The 22,177-nt window shown below is 37.6% G+C and overlaps 1 protein-coding gene across 1 annotated transcript in view; it reads left to right on the top strand.

Annotated features, from left to right (window-relative positions):
- smad3a (SMAD family member 3a) overlaps positions 1-22,177 on the top strand; it is a 35,545-nt gene that overhangs the window by 4,247 nt on the left and 9,121 nt on the right. The window contains exons 2-5 of the mRNA XM_039688564.2: positions 16,015-16,208; positions 16,836-16,970; positions 20,844-20,918; positions 21,243-21,293. Coding sequence (XP_039544498.1) covers positions 16,015-16,208; positions 16,836-16,970; positions 20,844-20,918; positions 21,243-21,293 — 455 coding nt within the window. The remainder of the gene's footprint in view (positions 1-16,014; positions 16,209-16,835; positions 16,971-20,843; positions 20,919-21,242; positions 21,294-22,177) is intronic.

Here is a 22,177-nt window from a genome sequence, read left to right on the forward strand (position 1 = left end):
ATGCCATGGTCATGGTTTGGTTTTGTCTCCCAGGGCATGCATGATAAAATGTATACTGATAAAATGTATTGTATACATTATTAAAGGGTAAGTAAATCCTAAAAAAAACTTTTTTTAGTTAATGATCTGTAAGACACTGGGGCTTTATTAATGCTGTTCATTGATTCAAGTAAATTTTTTGACATTTGGGTTTAAAGTGTTTACAATATATGGTGTAAAAACGTCTGAGCTTCCTCAGGTTGAATGGTGGCTACTGCAGTTGAAATATCTTATTGGATGTTGTGCTGTGTGACGTAAACAGGCACACCCTTAGCTACAGAGGGTCTCCGTTTTTTGGCTTTTAGTGTAAATATGTCTTCAAAACTTGAGAGCCTTGCATCATTCTGCACTTTAGCTTCTCATCAGATTTTTCTGTCCATTCGCATGCTTTCTAGAATTTGAAGCGTATAAATAGACTCTGAAGTTGCAGCTGAAATCAGTCACTTGTTCACACATTTCCTATTTTTTATTTACCATGTTGAATGGTACATAGAGCACCTAAGGATAGGGAATGATTCAGTAAGTGTAAAGTGTAATTATGGTTTCCATTGGGGCGAATGAAATCTGGTTTTGCGTTAGTCTCATGCAAACCGCCACAGGGTGCACACAGTCTGCTCCAGTCCAGAGACACGATAGCACAGAGTGGATTATATGCGCAAATCGATACATACCAGAAAACGTATCGGACCCTCAGCATGATTATGTTCTCTGTTTTTCTTTAGTAACAGTTTCATATTAAATCTAAAAGAGGAATCTAAGACTGTGGCTGTCATTAGTAGTCATATGTGGTGTTATCAAGGTCAACGGCTCTGGCCGTCTGATAAACAAAAGGCTATTGGCTATTCAAAAAAAGGAGAGTTGCTCAATATATCCTGCCCTGTCCTCCTGTTTCAATGCAAATTACGTCAACACATTGAATAAAGCTGTGCATTTCAAGGCACTTCAGTGGGACTTTGAAGGTGTCTTCATATAAACGGATGTAAAATGCAAATGTATGAAAGTTTTTTTACCATGAAAATCACAATGCGTTAATGCACCACTGTAGAGCCCGACCGATAAAGGATTTTGAAGGCCGTTACCGATACAAATATTTTGGGGTTTTAAAATCTGATATTCCGATATATCGGCCGATATTCTATTTTATTTATTTATTTTTTTTCAGAAACGCACAATAAAACCTAAACAGATTTCCCTAACATTAGTTATTTGTAGTTATTTATGAGTTTTAACTAAAATAATATGATAATGCATTTTAAAAAGAAACTTGTTTCTTTTATTGTCACAACAGAACAGACTGATGATAGTGGCATTAGCTAGCTTTGTGGTTCGCTAGTCTATGATGAGCCATAATTTAGCAATGGATAATGTCATACTGCAAATTGTAAAACATACATTTTCAATATAACAGGCCAAGGAGAGATGATGCGTCTCATTGCTATAACTGTCACGCCCTATTAAAGAAATACTTCAGTCACATTGTCAAAAGTTAAAAGGACAGTCAGTCAACTACACTGTAACAACGTAACCCTCTGGTCATGACATGGTTCAAGCGTGTTTCGTCCGTTTTTATTTTATTTTTGAAATATTCATTTATCGGCCTGCTGATACCGATAGTTTGGAAAATGCCCAATATCGGCCGATAATATCGGCCTGCCGATATATCGGTCTGGCTCTACACCACTGCAAACAATTTATGCACAAATATAAAGAAGAATTTACATAGTCTAGTCAACTCTCTTAATTTATGATTAACAGGTTGTCTAACAACCAACTTTTCAACCATTGTAACCCATCCATACCGTCAGCGCTCTAATTTTAACGCCGCTGCTAAAAATATAAAAATGACACACTGTTCAACATTTTGGGCTTAGTTTGTGAATTTACTTTTGTTTAGCAAGAATGCATTAAATTGATCAAACAAACATTAAAAGACATTAATAATGTTACAATAGATTTCTATTTCACATAAGTGCTGTTTAGATGCTTTAGAATTTTCAATGAATGAATTAATCCAGAAAAAATGTAGCACAGAATTATTCACAACTGTTCTCAAATCAGCATATTATGATTTCTTAAAGGGCATATTGCAGTATTTGTTTTTTCCAAATTAATATATAACCTTGTTTGACAATACCATATGAAAAGTTAATGCAGGATTAAAGGTTTATGCAAGACATAAGGGCAAAATTTTTGTAGAATACGTAACAGTGTTCCTCGACCGTGTTGAAAAAACACTTTTTTTACAGCCTTGCGTCACGGGAGGGAGTCGTTTGCCGGAGCTCTGCGTTTGCTCAGTGCAGAGTTGGTTGGTATTCAGTAGGAGCGCTAGTGATTCAGTGTGTTTTCTGTGGTTATTGTATTTCAATCAATCATCGTCGTGGTAAATTATGGCCTGTCAGGACGTCAAGTCCACAGGTTTCTGAACAAGAAAAAGGACGGTGCTATCTTCTGTGCCCGGGTGCGTTTTGTGCTGGGTTAGGGGGACTTCACTTCTGCATCTCCTTCGAAAAATGTGGTAGTTTGTAGCATTCACTTAAGACCGGATGATTATAATCCTGGCGATATGATGGAGTTCAACATGGGATGCCGAAGCAAGAACCAAGTGAGACTCTGGGCTGGTGCGGTTCCTTCGTTGCACACTGTCCCAGCTCCTTCATCGGGTCCGCCGTCAGCGTGTGGTTCGGTCATGACGGTCGTGGACCTGTCAGAGATCACTTATTGTACATCTGTTTTGCAAAATGTGCATTGTCTTAATTTAATTCATGAACATATCCTAAACTTGTAATGTAATGCATTTATGTGTTTGTTATTAGTCAGCAGTCAAAACTGTATTATTATAAATATAATATATTATGTTCTATAATTCAATTTCAATCTGTACAAAACTACTTGTTTATGTAATGTTTATGTTGGGTGTTTCTTCATATAAAGTTTTTGTACAGTAAGACAGTTGTGATTGTGATTATTTTTTTTATTCATTGTCACCAAAATAGGGCCATTCAAAGCTTTTATAAAGTCCCTCTTCCTCTGTAAACGGTCTCCTAATGGCTGACATACACAACACATGCAGGGAAGGGTCTAAATACTAGCTTTGCTATTGCCTGATACATGATAACAATCTGTACAATATTGTGATCTGAGCATAGTGTTATACATAGGCTATCGTCGGCCAACGTGTAATTATCTGTAAGCTAACTGGTCTCGCACCAAGACCCCTGCCCTTTTATCCTCACACCACAACTTAATTTGTTTCCTTTGACCATTTTGTCTAATCCCCGCCAGTTCCTGCTCTCTTGACCGCATAGCAAGCTCATAATTATATGGCTGAGGTCCATCATACGAGTAAACATTTAGGCTACAATTTCCTCAGCGTCCGAACTGTCATTGCGATCCATTGCTTACCTATTGTTTACTTTGACCGCACTCCCTCGTTTTACGTAACTTTCTGAAATTTTATCACAAAAACGACTCCAGAAGCCTAAATAGCATATGAAGAGTTCAGATGCAAAAGCCTCTAAATGCCATTTGAAATTTTCTTCTTTAATGATGATTATTATCAAACTTGTATATTTAAGTTCGGTAATTTCACTTAAATAACAATTAATAGGTAATCTTCATTGCCATTTAAGTGAAATCACTGAACTTAAATATACAAGCTTGATAAAAATTATCATTCTAGAAAATTTTTTTAAAATTGGCACCTAGAGGCTTTTTCATCTGAACTCTTCATATGTATAAGTATATGTTTATAATTAAATCTAGTTTCTACATTATTTTTCTATACATTGGCTCAATGGGCTAACCTGCAATATGCCCTTTAAAGATAACAGTGCACACCTTTTGTTTCAATCAGACTGTATTCATTCCTACTAATGAATCTGACGGTAGTGTTTACATGAACGTTAAATAAAGTGATTGTGTGTGTTTAAATGACACAAGCTTTTAATAAAAAAAAAATATTTTTGACATGCTCACACTGCACAAATATAAAGAGTTTCCCACTGTTTGCACATAGGCCTACTCTCATTCATTGTGTATTTTTACTTGTTGTAAAGTGCAGACTAAAAATCAGCAGTCAGATTTCATTTTATTAGGCTATATTGAGGAGCTGACTGACAAGAAGAGTGAGTCGAGCTAACTGACAAGATGTAATGTAAAAGTGCCTGTTTGGGCTGGGGATTGACACAAATTTAACAATTGTTTCGATTTCGATTCACAAACTTGTGATTCGATTCTGATTTAATTCGATTATTTTGGATATGTAGCCTGTAGCTACAGCACATAACAAATTTTGCTATACTAATGCTGTAAACTTAAACCATGCATGGTTGGTACTATTAGCTACTATAATGAACAAGCTCTTTCTCTTGAAAGCACTCAGAACCGGCTGACGCCAGCTCGTTCGCCCAGCCCCTACTGGAGCCCCGGCAACCAATCACCACTCCAGATCTTGCCGGTGCATTGACGTCATAATCCGTGACGTTGCTCCGACTCTGCTTTTCAAACCAGAAATTGCTCTTAAAAATCACTTATAAATTTAAACTTAATGAGTACCTTTAGTGTTTAGCAAAGAATTCGTTGTGCTTATGTTGTGTTTTGCATTATGAATAATAATGAACCCACCAGTCAAGCAATTGCTGGCCCTGAATTGGTGCTAATTCGACCGCACAGGCATTTATAACAGTGTGTCCACTGGCACAGAGCGAGCGTTTTCAGTTCATTCCTATGGCATTGTCGTCGATTAACTGGTGGGAAAGTTTCCTCACCGTCACATTCCTACTATTTTACCTCGCTAATCAGCTAGTTGGTTGTTGGATAAGTAATCGACTTTCTTGACCCCCTCGCCACCCCAGTTCCTGAATCTCCTAAGAAACTTTTAATTTCCTGACCAGATGTTTAATGTAGCACCTCTAACTTGTAAATATCCCTGTCTGTGTGCATGAAAGTTGTGTTCATATTTGTGTCCTGTTTGACTGATAGTGTGTCTCTAGGTGTTTGTGGATTTCCTGAGGGTGTTATAAGTGACGGAGAAGGCCAAGTGTGCCAAGTCTGACTGTGGTGGAGATTAGCGGCAGTTTGTGTGTCTCTGTGTTCTGGAAGTGTGTTCATTCATTGTGTATTGTGTGTATTGTGCACACACACTGCTGTTGTGTCTAAGGAAGTCTGTGTATTGATAGCAGGTATTTGAGCTTTAGTGTCGTGTGCATCTTCTCCTGTGTGTGTTGGTCGAGGCGGGGTTAGTCAGGCTTCAGGAATGCTCTGTCTGCCCAGGGGAGGGCGTGGGCCGCTTCTGGGTTTGTGGCTCCTGCCGGGGTTGAAGGTTTAGAAAAGCTCTGTGCCGCCTCCATATCTGCTGGAATAATAGACACTCTGTACAGCAGACAACAAGACTGCTTTGTGCTACTCTGTCATCACTAACCCTACCACTGACCCTCAGACTGCTTCTGACCACCCTGAGAAAATAAGCGTCCTTCAGTCATGAACTCTCTGTGTGTGTGTTTGTGCGTCTTTAGAAGAGTGCCAGTGTAGACTTTGCGCAGGATGTTTTGATGTTTGTCTGAGAGTTTTGAGAGACTTGCTTTAAAGTCTGCCATGAATGTACACGGACACTGATCCAAGTTAATCGCTGTAGTCTTTAATTTTAAGACTGTTTTATCTGAGGTGGCTCGGTAGTATTGCAGGTACACTGAAAAATCTTGTTTAATGTTATGCTATGCCTGCTGAGGGCTAAAAGTGTCCTCCTGTATACGACTACTAAAGGATACTTCAGTTTTGATACAAACGCATACAGCTGAATGCATATTAGGGCTGGTCGATTAAACAATATCATATCGAGATTGTGAATAAAATTTATGACGATGATAAGCTCCAGATTCTATATGGATTAATCTAACAGCCTATCAAACAACAGAAATAAACATGACAACAGCCAGTCAATGCATGTTGCTAAAAAAAGGTGATTTCTGTGAGTTAAAAAACACTCTGGTGGGGTTTTGTCTGATACACAAGCTCACACACTGATCCAGAGCTGCTTTGAGTCACTTCACCAGCTTTTCACTGTTTCTTTTGAGGAAAAACTACTGTCAAATACACACTTGAAACTAAAACTGAAAAGCCAGTCAGTTGAGTTTGTGACGAAACCATTTACAGTTATTGTACATTGTTGTCTTTCATGCATTTGATAATTCGTATTCATAAGCACTGAAATGACATTCATTAAAGATTGTTAAAACAGTTTAAAATGCATGAACTTTGTCATTGAGGATATCTATTTGTGCAAAAATCTTGTCTCGTTCTCGTGTCTCGTCTCATGAGATAAGTATCTCGTCACACCCCTAATAATAATAATAATATTGTGGTAAATATCATTATGATATGGAATAAAAATATTGTGATAATAGCCTAATTTTTGGCCACATCCCTCTGCCCTAATGCATAGCCTTTCAAAGTTTACAACATTTGATGTGCGTGAACACAGGTGGTCGACACATGCACCAAAATACTATAAAATCTTATCCTTGTTTGCACTATTTCTCACACCGTCCACACTGGAAACAGCAAAGTGATTGTTGCAAATACATTTGTCCTTCATGTCAGACATCAGAAATAGAACGGGGCATCAGTTTACTGTCGAGGATTTGTCATGTCGCATCGCACCGCGCTGCATCATCCAGTGTAGACCGTATCACTGATTATTATGGGTTGGGTTTTATTGTCTTTTGTTGTGGGGTAAAGAGTACATGCGGTACTCTGGCTGTGTGCATAAAGTATGTGCATACTATTTACATTATGCACTATATGCATAACCTAACATATGTGTAAAACTGTACTTTGGGCTTTACAAAGCTAGTTTTATTCTGCATCTCGGATTACTGTGCCCATGTGCCTGCTGTGAACAATGTGAGCAATGTTTTGTTGGATCTTTTTTCAAAGTAGGGCTGGGCGATATGGCCAAAAAATCATATCTCGATATTTTTTGGTCAAATGGCGATATACGATATATATCTCGGTACTTTCTACGTTTTTCTATTTAGATAAAGAAAATCTTTATATTTAATATATATATATATATATATATATATATATATATATTCACATTCGGCCCAATGATATCCTACAAACAATGTTGATATTGAAGAATATGGAAACAAATATAATATAGGCTATGCAATATATTATGTGTAAAAAGCTTTTGTTTTTATATTGACTAAAAGCTAAACTAAAAATGAAAATAAAAACAAAAACAAACGCACAAACTAATTTTATTAGCCGGCATTTGATTACCCCATTATAATCACTTTCACTTTCATTAAAAATATATACTTGTAGGTTTAAAATTCCACATATGGCACATTTATTTTCTCCAACAACAAATATTTTAGAAATATGTTTATTTTAGTCAGAATTATTGCGTACTACGTAGTACTATTCACGCGCATGCGTGCGCCGGCGCTCGTTCAAGGAAGCATGAATTTTAGCGGAGATTCACTTGCAGAAGCTCGTCCTCTTCTGACATGGACATATTTGTTGTGAAATGGACATATTTGCTTTACTTTCTAACATTTACAGTTGGAGAATATACCTGTGAAATGTAAGTTGAGCACTGAGGAAAGCACCACATCTCAAACGCATTAAACAGCGCAAGTATATCTGTCAGTCAGCAACAGTGTCTGTCAGAGCATTTGACAGGGCGGCAAGCTGCCTTAAACTTGTTAACTATATCAAAGTGATTTTGACGCAATTAATATAAGCTTGTGTCATGTTTAGGACAAATTGTACTACGTAGCCTAGCTACTTTCACTGCAGCAGCTCACACTGCAACCTCCGCTTTTTTTCAGATGTGCTCATATCAAACTACTGTATCGATATAAACGGTATTGCCTCATTCCATATCGTTTCAAAAAATATAACGATACATCGTACATACTCGATATATATCGCCCAGCCCTATTTCAAAGTCATCTTTAAATTTACATTAGGGGTGGGCGATATGACCAAAATTGTGTTTCACGATATGACTAATTTTATTTCACGGTAACAATATATTTCACGATATAGTTATTCTCAAAAAAAAAAATTAAAAAAAAAAGGGTTTTGTTTAAAAATAAACCCAAATACTTTAGAAATGAAAAGTATGTCACCTTGTTTTATTTTTATTTTATTTGGTAAATTATTTATTTGGTAAACTATTTTTATAGTAAAATATAGTAAACAAAAAACACTCATCAACTTTTAGATGAACTTCCCACAACAGATTGATATTGAATACAACTCAGAGGTGCATTTCAACTTTAAATAATTTTTTTTTCAATCTCATGCATTGCAATCAGTCATCAATCAGTTTATAATATAATTATAATTATAATATATAATTATAATATATTTTTACCACATGTGCTTATTAATTATACTGCGTTTTTAAGGGGCTTGTTTTTGCTCTTTTTGTGGTATCTGGCAACCCGACACCCTGAGCTTTAATCAAGAGGAGTTCAGAAGTGTCAAGTTCATCAAGTTCGGAAGTGACTAGAAGGAGAGCAGCAATATGAAAACCAAACAGCAGCTACTGTTAGTGTTGACTAAGTACTTTAAATTATACACACCTTATAACAGTGCGTCATTATTAGACCATAGCCCGGTGAACACCGCACGCTCCCTCTCAGTAGCCTACATGTGGACGCGCCCGTCTTTTGCATCAACAAAATGCGATCGATTAATTTGAGAGTCAAGCTGTAATCACGGATCGAACCAAAGGAAGATTTTATCAACTGGTTTAGTGGGCAATTGTTTGGAGTTAAAAATATATAACTCACGCTGCATATTTAGTAATTTTGCCTCAGAAACAGGATTCTATATTCGTTTTAACAAGCAGGATGTTCATTCATGGTGAATGGGATTTTCATGTTTAAAAAGTAACTATACATAAGAGAAGGAAAGATGCGGATAACTATACATTATTTAAGGTTATTTCTATTCGTAATGATATTGATATAGCCTATGAAATGTGTTATCAAGTAAACTTCATGCTTTCCCTGTTGCGAACGTGCACTCCTCTAAACTGTAGCCTGGGTGTTGTTGCTCTGCTCAAGTTGACGGCTGCCTTTCCCCCGAACATATCACGTTAACAACAACCCTTTAGAAAACGTAATTCCTTTGTGGATCCTCTTGATCTGCTTTCTCCATGTTTCTTTGACAAATCTCAGCGTATCAGTCTCACGCGTGCTGCACAGGAGTTAACCACGCCCACTTATTTACATTTTGGATATACACGGAATAAAAAAATCTGTTACGACTGACTTTTTCTACCGCGGTAACGATATATATATCGTCATATCGCCCAGCCCTAATTTAAATTTATTCATTTAGCTGACGCTTTTATCCAAAGCGACTTACAATTGCTATATATGTCAGAGGTCGCACGCCTCTGGAGCAACTAGGGTTTAAGTGTCTTGCTCAGGGACACATTGGTGTCTCACAGTGAATTCGAACCCGGGTCTCTCACACCAAAGGCATGTGTCTTATCCACTGTGCCATCACCACCCCCTTCCATAGGGATCTTTCCTTCCCTATGACACAACTCATGGTGTATCTAACCTGCTTTAGCTATGTGTTTTCAGCATGGGTCTGCTCTCATTACAATTTTGAAAAGGTGTGATGGGAGGATGTGAAGAAGGGGGTGGGCTGGGTACAGCAGCTGACTGGTATTGGTTATCTGTCTTGTTCAGATCCTAGTTCTGACAGGATTGTAATAATATTTGCTGAAACTGTACTTGTCAAAAGATAATCAATAATAATTTCTTGTACTCTTTGCTGAAGTGAGAGGTACAAAACTATATTACTTACTTTTTATCAAGTGACATTTACTCACTATTGATTTCAAACCTGGAAAAAGAAAATACCACTGTCCCCTTGAATATTAATGTCACAATTAAACCAAAGTAGAGAGTTATTTTCTTCCATGTTGGGACATATAATGGGCTTTATGCACAGCTTCACTACTTCCTGAACTTCAGCCAGCTCCTTGTTTCCTGTCTGCCATTATTGGGCAAAATTGATTAATTCAGGTGTGTCTGATTATTGTTGCCGTGACTACTGAGGGCAAGCACACCTGAATTAATCAATTTGACCAATAATGGCAGACTGAAATTCAGGAAGTAGTGAAGCTGTGCATAAAGCCAATTGAATGAAATGGATTATCAAAAAAAAAGGTCAGTCTTGGTTTCTCTCATTGATTTGATTGGATGAAGACAGATCTGAATCAGGGCTTGCAGTTGATTGTAAGAAAGGGGCGGGATTTAAGCCAAGTAAATGATTGGAGAAACGTGGCATACACATCACCAGTCTGTCATTTCATTTGAAGATTGAGTTAAGGCATTTGATGAAAGGTTACAAAGTCAAAAAAATTAAAACAAAAAGAATATAGCATATTTTTCTTTAAAAATCGCTTTCATAAAAAGGCCTCATCTTTCACCTTCTGTGGCACTTTCTGTATTAGGGTATACTCCGAATTCTACAGAATGCTATGCTATGGCATAGGTTGTGTAGGTTTGACATTGTGGTGTTCATCACACAGCATGTTTTAGGTTTATAAAAAGGTATAAAACAAGGTATAAAAAATAAACAGGCTACATTTCCAATACTTTTTTTAAGTCGGTGCATTGTCACTTCCAGCAGCATCATGTACAGGCCAGTCTATTGAAATAATACTTACAAAATATACAATATGGCACTGGCAGTCACTGACCATTTTTTCAGGAAGCAATCTGTATCTGTGTAATTTGGTTAGCCCATTTTACATTCTTTTACGTTACGATTTGAACCGTGCAGTATTTCGCTCTAAAAAAAGTGGCTAACTGGAGTGTTACTTTTGCCCCCTGCTGCATTTGTATGATGGTTGTAGTGTTTCTGCTATAGTCCTGCTCCCATGCTGAGAACGGGCCCCCGTAACCACATCCAACCACCTGCACATGAGACCCCTGCAGGGTTCTGTTTACTTAAGGAAGGCCTTAATGACTAGCAGAAAGAGGGAAACCAAAACCTTTCAAAAAATAATAGGAAGTTAAACGTGATATTTTCCCCACACTCACATTATGAAATAAAGGGTAAGCAGGTATATAAGCCTTGAATTAGAAACAAAAATTTGACTGTAAGAGTTTCCACGTGAGTTAGGTTTCCAGATATTTATGCTGTACTTTTTACAGTCAAATTTTATATTTTATCAATGCAAATATTATGTCCAGTCAATCCAAAGTTGAGTAAATGCATGTAAGTTGGTTTAGCTTTTATCTTCAGTAGTAACTGTACGATCAGGAATGTGTCCTTCATCACTGTACAGTGTCGTGTAGCATTGGGTCTGTTGTAGTGATGCATGCTGTCTGGGTTTAGGCTGGGGGGATGGGGGAATAGCAATGGTCTTAAAAGTGTTTTTTAAGGGGGGCTGTGGGGGCTGGGTCGGGGTATGTTCCACAGGGTGAAATGGTCCCGCAGACGGTCTGGTCTGAAGTCGAAGTTGCTTTTGTCCTTCTCTCCCTCTGCATCAAATTTGCATGCATCAGAGTTCAGAGTTTGTGCTTTGTCAGACTCTCTGATTTCAAATGGAGACGTGTAAGTTCAGCTCTAAAAACACAGCTTGAAAAAGTGAAACAAAAAAGTTGAAAATGACTTTGGAAAGATGTTTGTTTTGTCTGTCTAACAAAATGCGTCCTGTTAAATCTAGTGTATCAGTGCAAATAAACTACACATCAGCTGTAGTTTGCCTTTGCTTGTTTTTGTTACTCTGTCTAAATTTGTGTTAAAGCTGCAGTCCGCAGTTTTCCCTCTTTGTCGCCATCTCTGTTTGAAATCTGCAATTGAGTTGTACTTCGACGCGGCACAGCGCTGATAAACAGTGTTTGAGGGGAGTGTGAGGCTATCAGTCACCGTGCCGGTGTGGATACTGGCATTCAGAATCACAGATTATTATTTTTGTCAAGTATGACCAACATAAGAATTTTCACAGGAAAATGTCATCAGAACTAGTAAGAAACATCACTAAAAATCGCTTATCTTATCACACAAAACTGTGCAAATTAGACTTTTTTTCTCAAATTGTTAATGTTAACACAACATCAGCATTGCGCGACTACATGTAATTGTGTGCGATATGTATCTGTGTTTTCGCATTGGGTCCGGTTGCAGGCTCTCTTTTTCTGTTGTCACTACAAAGTCCGAACGAAGTCTTTTGCATTTTACATTGGGTGAATCTGTTGTCACTGGTGATTGTCATTTGAACCTTTCTGGATCCGCCATCAAATTGATAAGTTTAATTATATCAAGTGCTGTGAGAAAAGGCTATAAATCTCCCCCTCCAACATCCTCAAACACAATATAGCTTATAGACCATTTCACAAGATGTAAACAACACTGGTCCAGAAACACTTCCTGTTTCAGTTTGTAACTGTTTTCTTTATTTCACATGTAAAGAAAACATCTTAAAGATGTTGGTTTAACTTTTTATTCAGTTTTAAATGTTCTCTTGGTTGTATTTTATCCCAGCTTTATGTAGTGTTAAAAAACTGAAACAGGAAGTGCTTCTGGACCAGTGTTGTTTACATCTTGTGAAATGGTCTATACTAGCTGAGACTTTATGTGTACAGATGTGACGTAATGACACAAAGACATGCTCGAATCTCCCGCGGAAATCCACCAGTACCACTGGAATTAAAAACAAGCTTACCACTTTGAATCAAGCTAAGGCAAGCAGATCATTTTAAAAACACTGGCTAGTTGTGTATTTTCTCAAATATGTATTTTGGATCATTTTTAACCACAAAAAAGCTACAGACTGCAGTTTTAAGCAAAACTTTGTACAAGTTCATATCGAGTTGCATGTAAACATCCAAAGAAATCGACCTGATCCTGATTCCTTGTAAGTTTAGTATGATAATACTCTCTGTCAGTGTCAGTGTCATGGTCAAGTCAGGGATACCTGGGCTGATACAGAAATTGTCCACTACAGCCCACGGCGTCTGTGTTTTTATCCTAGATTAAATCTGCCCAGCGTGGTTCAGCCTGTTTCAGACCCCTCCATCCCTCCAGCTCACCCCCTCAGCTCTTTCTCTTCCTCACCCCCTCCCTGTTCAAGTCTCACCCTGCTCTCTACTCAAGTGACAGCCGGCATGCGGGCGGGGAGGAGGGAGGCTAGACCCGCCCTCCAGGCTGTGTGTGTGTGTGTGCATGTCTACGTTTATGTTGGTTGGATGTGCCTCACTGCTGACCTAATTTGCCCTCTGCAGCTCAATCAATAGTCATTCAGTGCTTCCTTTTCACATGAGGTCTGCCCACACAGCAGCAAACACAGGCTCTCTCTCCGCTGAGCACTGGAATGTAATGGAAATGTAAAGGACTTATGGTGGATACAATATTTTCAGACTGATGCAGTTAATGAATGCCAGGCCCCATGGAATGATCTAATCACAAACTTTGCCATTTATCCTAATTGTTGTTACCCATTTTATTTAATTAATTCAACTTTTGTGTATGAAAAAAGCTTTTGAAAGGAGTTTTTTTGCTGTTGTTGATGAAAGATATGAGTTAACATGCTGAGAATTCAGCTTTGACATCACAGGAAAACATATTTTATTAGACTGTTTTGGTTATACAAGTAGAATGCTCTTTTATGAAGTTATTTCACTTAAGGACTTATTTAGGAAGATTAAGCCTGGAAAGGTTGTGGATATTTTATCATACAGTATTTGAATAAAAAAAAAAAAGTATAATCAAAAAAATTATACAGCCCTGATGATAATAATAGACCCCTTTCAGAAAAATCTTACCAACCCTAAACATTTGAACGGTAGTGTAAAAATCCTAAATTCCCCTAATTCAGTGTTCTGAAACAGACTATAAGATTCAGAACTGTAAAATGTTTTTCAAAATAGTTATTCCTGAATGCAATAACACATGGCCATTGTCACAATGACACTTATTTGGTAACTGCACCATTGCGGTCATGAGGAGGAAGTATGATAGATTATATCATATATTATTCCTAAACAACACTGAGTGTTTATCACAACTATCACAAGAATAAAAAAAGGACTTCACCTTGGTTATTGATTCATACCTTGCTCAACTATTTTATACAAGCTGTTGTATGAACAGGAGAGTCAGGTCATTATTGTCTAACACTGAGCGAACACAGCCATAGAAGTTTTCAAGATACAAGTTAAAAAAGGCCAGTTTAATTCAAAAGTTGAGAGAGGGAATGGTCATGAAAAAACTGTGTAATGACCTGATTTGGGCAAAAACATAAGTGCAGTATAGGAACAAAAAGAAAATGAAAATAAAAATGTTTTATATGACCCATTTTAAAGGGCTCTGTTAAGGAAAGTTCACACCTCTTTCCTCCTTTCTTTTCATATCTCTGCTTTTATGAAGTATGTATAAAGGATGAATAGAGTGTGACATGAATGGTATCTGTGCCCTGGATTCCTCCAAGAGTTGCTGACCTAGTGCACAGCCCTCCTCTCTTTCTCAGCACTTTGGCTGCTGTTGCATATTTCAAGCACACAATGTAGCAGTCATGTATAATAGAGTGCTCTGAGAGGTTTCGGCACACCATAGCAGTGCATGCATTACGTTGGTGTATTTAATCTGATCTCGACCGCAAGTGTGCCGTTATAGGAAGCCGCTACACAGATAAGCATCATAAAAATGTTTTGGTTGCAGCCCTTGACTGTAAATATAAGAACTGCAGGCGTATAGAATGGGGTTAGTGTGAAAATGTGTTTTGATATGATGGTGTGCTTAATTATGTCTTGCAAAAGTCCTCTTTGTCTGAGACCGGACCAGTGAGTAACTCGCCGCCTCAGACATGAAAAGTTCACTGTGTGTGTTTTTTTTTTTAACATTGCTCAAGGCCTTCCCCACATTATTCTGAAATGATTATGCCTTTTTCCTTTTCCACATGGGGCCATCCAAAGAAAAGTCTGAGTTGTATTTGCCTGCAGTTAAAAAGTGAAGCAGGTAAAAATATGATGTGCACTGGAATACATTTTTTTCCCTATCTGAGTTCATCTCTCCTTTTCGTTCCCTCTCTCTTGTATCCATTAGCCTTAATATGTCTTTGACTGGTTGGGCGTGCATGTGTGAACTGTGAACTGAAGGAAGTGACTCTGTGTTTACTACTCTGTTGCTGTACTCTGCCCGTGTGAGCCTGTGTTGCAACCATAAAGTGCATTGTTTATGCCTAAATATTCTTGTTTATTCCTTAAATTTTATTGCTTTATAGATTCTCTTTTCATTCTCTCCATGGGGTGTCTGGATTTTACATCATTATTTTTTCCTCACGCATTCTGCCTGTGGAGCGAAAGCTCTGCTATGAAAAATTTAAAGCATATTTAGGTGCTGGGAGAACCACAGAAGCCTCGGGCTGGCCAGGCAGGCCCGTGCCATTGTCTGGGCCAGGCTTGGTGGGTGTAAAAGTGGGAGGAGGGGGGTCTGACAGACATGCTTTAAAGAGCTTTTGGGATTTGCATTATTTGGCCCGCACTACATATGTGTGTGAGGAGTCTACTGTTGCTTTCATATGGCTTTGTGAGATGAAGCTGTTGTTAAACTAGAACACAATCAACCTCCTAAACACACACACGCACCCATTTTTCTGAAACACTTTTTTTTTTGACTTCCTCCTCCTATTTTTACATCTTATTCATATCACATGTGATGTGTAACCGAAAGCACCACATTAACAGGAAATTGGGCCACTTTTACTTGATCTGCGGTCTCTCATGATACTTTGGCGTTGTCCCTGCAAGCCTTGGAGTAGTGAGTGTTTATATTGTGGTAATTTAGGATTTTACACAATATTTCTGTTTTAAGCCATAATAACATTTCAGCTGTATTTCTGCTTTGGATTTTAGAGTATGAGCTGCTGGGATTGGTTGTGCTACAGTGAGCATCATCATTGTCTTTTCTTTTTCTCTTTTTCTCTTCTAGATCACTAGATGGTCGGTTGCAAGTATCTCATAGGAAAGGACTCCCTCATGTGATCTACTGTCGTCTGTGGCGCTGGCCTGACCTGCAGTCACATCATGAGCTCAGAGCCGTTGAACTCTGCGAGTTTGCCTTTCACACAAAAAAGGACGAGGTCTGTGTCAATCCCTACCACTACCAGCGGGTCGAGACACCAGGTAATGGACACTGATATTTATGGCTCGTTTCCACCGAGCGGTACGGTATGGGACATTTGTTTCAAGCAGATCACGATTCTTTTTTTAACTAAACAAAATAACTTAATTTGCTAGACGTTTTGACAAATGTGAAATGCTGCAGTCTATTTAAAATATTTAATGAATTTGAACAAATATATAGTTTTTTAAATCTGTTTGAATCAATGATTCACTTATAAAGACTTGTTTCATTACTGGATGAATCAGCATTTTTTTAAACAAATCTCTTGAATTAATGATTCAATGACAAATACATTTTTTTAACTGTCACTTGTCACCACTTGGTGTAATGGTACAATCCTTTTTTGAAGTGCAGTGTTACTTTCAAAAGGTGATTTACTCTATTTTGATTGCTTTCATAGACATCAGTGTTTGTTTATATCCAAATTATATCCGGTGTGATTTTGACGAGTGTTTGAATAGATATTGCGACATTTTAACGATTAATTATGCAGCTCTACCTGACATTAGTATTAGTAAATTATACTTAGTAATTAGTAATATATGTTGTATATTCACAAGTATATATTGTGCAAGTTGTGAATCAAAACATGTTTTTTAACTCTCTCTCTCTCTCTTTCCCTGAAGTTCTTCCTCCAGTGTTGGTGCCTCGTCACACTGAAATCCCCAGTGAGTTCCCTCCTCTAGATGACTACAGTCACTCCATCCCAGAAAACACCATTTTTCCTGCAGGCATTGAACCCCAGAGCAACTACATACCAGGTAAAAGACAAATACACTCTAGTAAAGGAAGTAAATGAGAAGACTCTTCGAAATTAGTTTCATAGTGTTATAAAAACAGAAAAGCCAAACCAAAAAATGTCAACTGGCTTTTAAATGAATATGTCTCCATCAGCTGCCACAAAGCGGCACAATCTCAAATGTTTTCCAGGTGTACTAGAGTACATTTAGTCTGTAGCTGTAGTCCTAGTAGGGCTGGGTATCGAGTTTGATACTTTTTAGGCACTGACCGAATTGCCTCAATACCATTGATTATCAAAAAATCTCGTGTTGTTCTTACCAAATTTCGATACCTAGTTGTTAATCTCATCAGTGAGCCAATAAGCATTCAGCATGATTGGCTGTGGCAAGGCATCAAGGAAAAGACTAATTTACGCCAGTTACGCCCAGAGATGTTGCATACACTTGAGGCTATAGTGTCTCAAACCCTGTTGATGTAAACAGTGTTGGGAGTAACGCATTACAAAAGTAATACATTACAGTAACATATTACTTTTTGCTGTAACGCAGTAGTGTAAGGCATTACTAATCAATTTTCAGTAATATTTTACTCGTTACATGTTCAGTGAGGCTTGTATTACAGTTGTATTACAGTGTATTGTCTGCTTTTACTTCTTAAAGGCAACAGACTATGTGAAAGTTTTAAAGCAGTCTTTTAGTGCCAGTTCAGAGCGGTCGCGTCTGTAACATTGTTTTTTCCTCATAAATGTGAACACGAAAACTAAAATAAAATGAATATTTTAAGTTCTATGGAGACTGGAGAGCCAACCCTTCCTCATAATTTTTTTTGTTGTCACGCATGAATGTGTGTCTTTTCCCTAATATTAAAAATAAAACATAGAGTGATATTTGTCTAATGTCTGGAGTCCTTCGCGTTTCAATACATGTATTTTCTAAAAAATTTTATTTCAAGTTTTGACTGCAAATGTCATGTCCATAATGCTCCTTAACTAGTTTTGTGGTGTAGGTCTACGTATTTTATAATGTTAACTTTAAATAATACTAATAGCCTAACTTTTTAAAAATAAAATAAAGATAAGGCAGCATTGGATCTGGACGGTAAGGAGAATAACGCTGGGAGTTGGAAGAGGTGTGTCGCGATTCTGCTCGTGGATCTGAGTCGTGTGGCGAATCACGATTTCGGTTTCATATTGCATATCGTTACAGCCCCAAAGTTGTTCTACTTAGTTATTTTGGTGAAAGTAACTCAAAAGTAATACATGAGTAATGTAACGCATTACAATTCTGAGACAGGAATATTGTAAGGTAATGAATTACTTTTAAATAACAGTAACAAGTAATACCTAATGTATTACACTTTGGAAGTAACTTGCACAACACTGGATGTAAACGATGTGAAAAAGATCAAAACTGTGGCTTTATTTCACCAGGCTCAATGTCAACAGTGTGCAATGCAATATTTGTGACAAGATAATTGCTCCCAACACTGGCAACACGACAAATCTGATGAAGTACTCGACAGTGCACTTCAGAAAGTTGCTCTGTCCTCGACTGCAGGAAGAACTGGAGCACATCATAAATGAACCTGAAACTCTGCTTATAGGCTTTTTGCCTTAGTGTCACAGACATGAGAAATAGACATATAAAAAGCTTGAAATGTCTACTTTTTCGAAAACAAATTGTCTCTGATTATGTAATACAAATGAAACGTGCATTTATCTGTATAGGCACATGTGTGCGTTCACTATACTGCGGAGATGACGAGTCAGCAACGTCAACTTCATCTTTGCAGCCAACACTGTCTCAGAAAACACTAGTTTATTAATACACAATTAATGTCTCCTTACTAATTTTCCAGTGCTTTGTGGCAGACTTTATGCATGCGCTTGAGCGTGAGGCTTATATTCCTACCCCCCAGTGGTCTGAATGTCTGAGTTTGTAAAAACGGTCAACAAACTGAAAAAAAAAAAGTTGCAACCTCTTTTTAGGTAATATGTAGGGTTGGGTATCGTTTGAATTTGAACGATTCTGATTCCGATTCCGATTCCTTGTTTCGATTCCGGTTCCTAACGATTCTCGATTTCGATTCTTTTAAGAGGCAGGGTCAAAAAAGTTTAGCTAACCTTGCTAACCAACAGTCTTTCTGAAGGAAATACTCCTTCTGTCACAAATACTTGTCACAAATTTTGCATTTTGCCGAGATTTCCTTAATTTTTAGAAAAGTGAAGCCACACTTTGGATCGCCGACGTAAGCTACTCATGTTCGACTCGGGCGGTTATGCCAACACTTCCGGTAGACGCTTCTTCGTTGGTGTTGTTCAGCGGTTTCTTCTTCCGCTCGGCGGACTGTGAATATCGAAACTAGGAATTGAAATTTTAACTTTTGAACGATTCCGGGAAAAACGAAAAGTTAGTCCCGGTTCCAATCGATACTCGATTCTCGATACCCAACCCTAGTAATATGTAATGTAATCTTGTTAAAATAATTTCATAAAATTGCTATCAAAAAAAAGTATTGTTCAGGAACTAGTGGGCAGTGGTTGGCTCATTTTATTTTAGATGTAGACCACCAAACACAGATAAAGCAACAGTACTGTCCAATCACTACTTCGTGTTGATGAAACTGCAATGAAAATGCATGAAAAAAAAACATGTTCATCCAGAATAAATCTGAATTTTAATCTAAATACAAACATGATATTTCAAGCAGAATTCGTAGTTATTCATAGTTATAACTGAACTTCTGATGTGCCACTGATCAGTCATAGTAGAGAAGTTGTGCATTTTTGTCTATGTTCTCTTTTAAAGTTTATGATCGGATGGTTATTTTGATTTAAGCTGCTCTGAAATCCTTCAAATCCCTTGTTTTAGCAGAGTTATTAATTGACAGGTGGCCATTGTTAACCTGGATACATCAGCATTTACTCTATACTGGTACATATGATGTGGTCACATGTGTTTCTGACCTCCTGTATATACACTACCATTCAAAAGTTTGGTCAATATGATTTTAAAAAAAGAAAACAAAAAATATTCAGCCATAATGCATTAAATTGATCAAAAGTGACATTTATATATAAAACATTTATAATGTTACAAAAGATTTGTTCTTTTTAACATTCTATCAGTCAAAGAATCCTGAATTCCACAAAAATATTCAGCAGCACAAATGTTTTCAACATTGATAATAAGAAGAAATGTCTCTTGAGCACCGAATCAGCATATTAGAATGATTTCTAAAGGATTGTGTGACACTGACTGAAGACTGTTATTAGACACAAGCAAAGAGTAGATGTGAAGCTTTAACTGTACACACAAGCAACTCATAAGAGAAAGAGCTGCACAAGTAAGCGCAATCACAGACATTTAACAATTTACCCATTAATCCAACCTACAGACCCGTTTTCTTATTTTTTTGACTAGTAAACAAATGTCTGCCTGAAAAATTGGCTATAGTCTTGTTGCTTATTATATTTGTAGGACTAATCAAATGATGTTTAACCATTTTACAGTTGAACAATTTACACTGAAGTGATTTAAAGACTGCTTTTGTCTACATAAGGGGAAGATTTTCCCATGAAGTCTGTATGGAGTGGCTTTGACTGGGATTAGTTTCACCTGAATGGTATTTGCTATAGAGAGGTAGTCTTTTACTGTAATAGGGCGGTGTGTGTTGTTTCATATCCTGCTGCTGAAACTGAGCTGACCTCTGCTTTCTAAATCGGGTGTCTTCATGTGAAGTGGAAAAATAAAACCCTTGTAAAACATTGTCTCTGCTGCACCTGCTAGATTTTTTGCCAGATGTGTTTGCTGATGTGCCTGATCCTTCATCCATCAGCTGGTGTGTACAATTTGTGTTCATGCAGGCTAACCTTGTGTGTTTGTGTGTTACAGAGACGCCCCCTCCAGGCTACATCAGTGAGGATGGAGAGACCAGTGATCATCAGATGAACCGCAGCATGGACACAGGTGATGCCAGTTATACTACCGCATTTGTTGCATGCTATGATTGGTTGATGTTGAATTTACTGCACAGCTATGAAGTAGTTCCAGGTTTGTTTGTTTTTTGGTGGCATTTCAGTTGCATATCACTTTTCCAAGTTTCTCTCTGGCACTTAATCAGTGGTTTATGAAAGTAGGTCTACACACACCAATATTTAGGGACGAAAACCTGAAAAATGTTGAATTCACTCTTGAATTATTGGAAATGTAATTGTTTTTTAATCAAAATGTGTTTGTCTTATTTACTGTACATTTTTATACCATTAATTAATAATCTGTCTTTTTTTTCAGGGTCTCCAAACCTGTCACCGAACCCTGTGTCTCCTACCCACAACAACTTAGGTAAGACTCTCTTTCTGACTGCATGTGTATGTAGATTTTGGATCACTTTGGACACAAAATTATTGAATTGCATAGCAAAAACCAATATACAAAACCAAGTGTTATTTGAAAACATATGATGCTAAATCTTTTCACATAACTAATTTTTGCAGTCATTTTTAATCAAATGGTTTTGATTAGGGTTGTCTTGATTATCAGATTTTTACTATAGATTATAGTGGCCAAAAGAATTCTATATTAAAGTTAGAGTGGGCAATTTCGTACAGTCTAGCAATAGCAAGCTAGCATAAGATCCCACCTACCCTTCATAGAATCTCCAAACCTCATTCATCTTTAAATTCGCCTTTGGCTAAGCCACACCCTAGAATGTAGATTGACCAATCACAGCGCAGCTCCCACACAGGTCCGACACTTTTTCACAATGCTCCATTGACTTTCAACACAGGCGTCTCATATTTTTGGTCTCGGCAGGCTATTACCGTCGTAGTTTTATCAAAAATATGGTTAAACGTTGTGCCTTGGGCATTTGTAACACAGATACGCGTTTCCCAGAGAGGTTGGAGGGGGGTGTCCGTTTTTTCCCTTCCCCAAATCGAAGTAAAATCCTGACAAGAGTCATCTTTGGATTAAACTGTGTGGACGTCCTCAGTCAGCTAAACCCCTCAAAGATCAACAAGCACATCTGTATTGCTTCTAACCTTACTGTAAAGTTATACTAGTTAGACCGTTTTCTAATGTTTTAGGTTTTGATTTTGGTTCTCATACTGGTTCTTGATACGCTAGCACACGCTGCTAATAAATACGTTATTCGTCGTGTAGTCCGTTTGCTTTGTAATAACGATTAACATAAGTGAATAGAGACCTACCCAGCTTTGCATGAACAG

Source organism: Pimephales promelas, chromosome 1, assembly GCF_988280905.1.
Source record: "Pimephales promelas chromosome 1, fPimPro1.hap1.1, whole genome shotgun sequence".
NCBI lineage: Eukaryota > Metazoa > Chordata > Actinopteri > Cypriniformes > Leuciscidae > Pimephales > Pimephales promelas.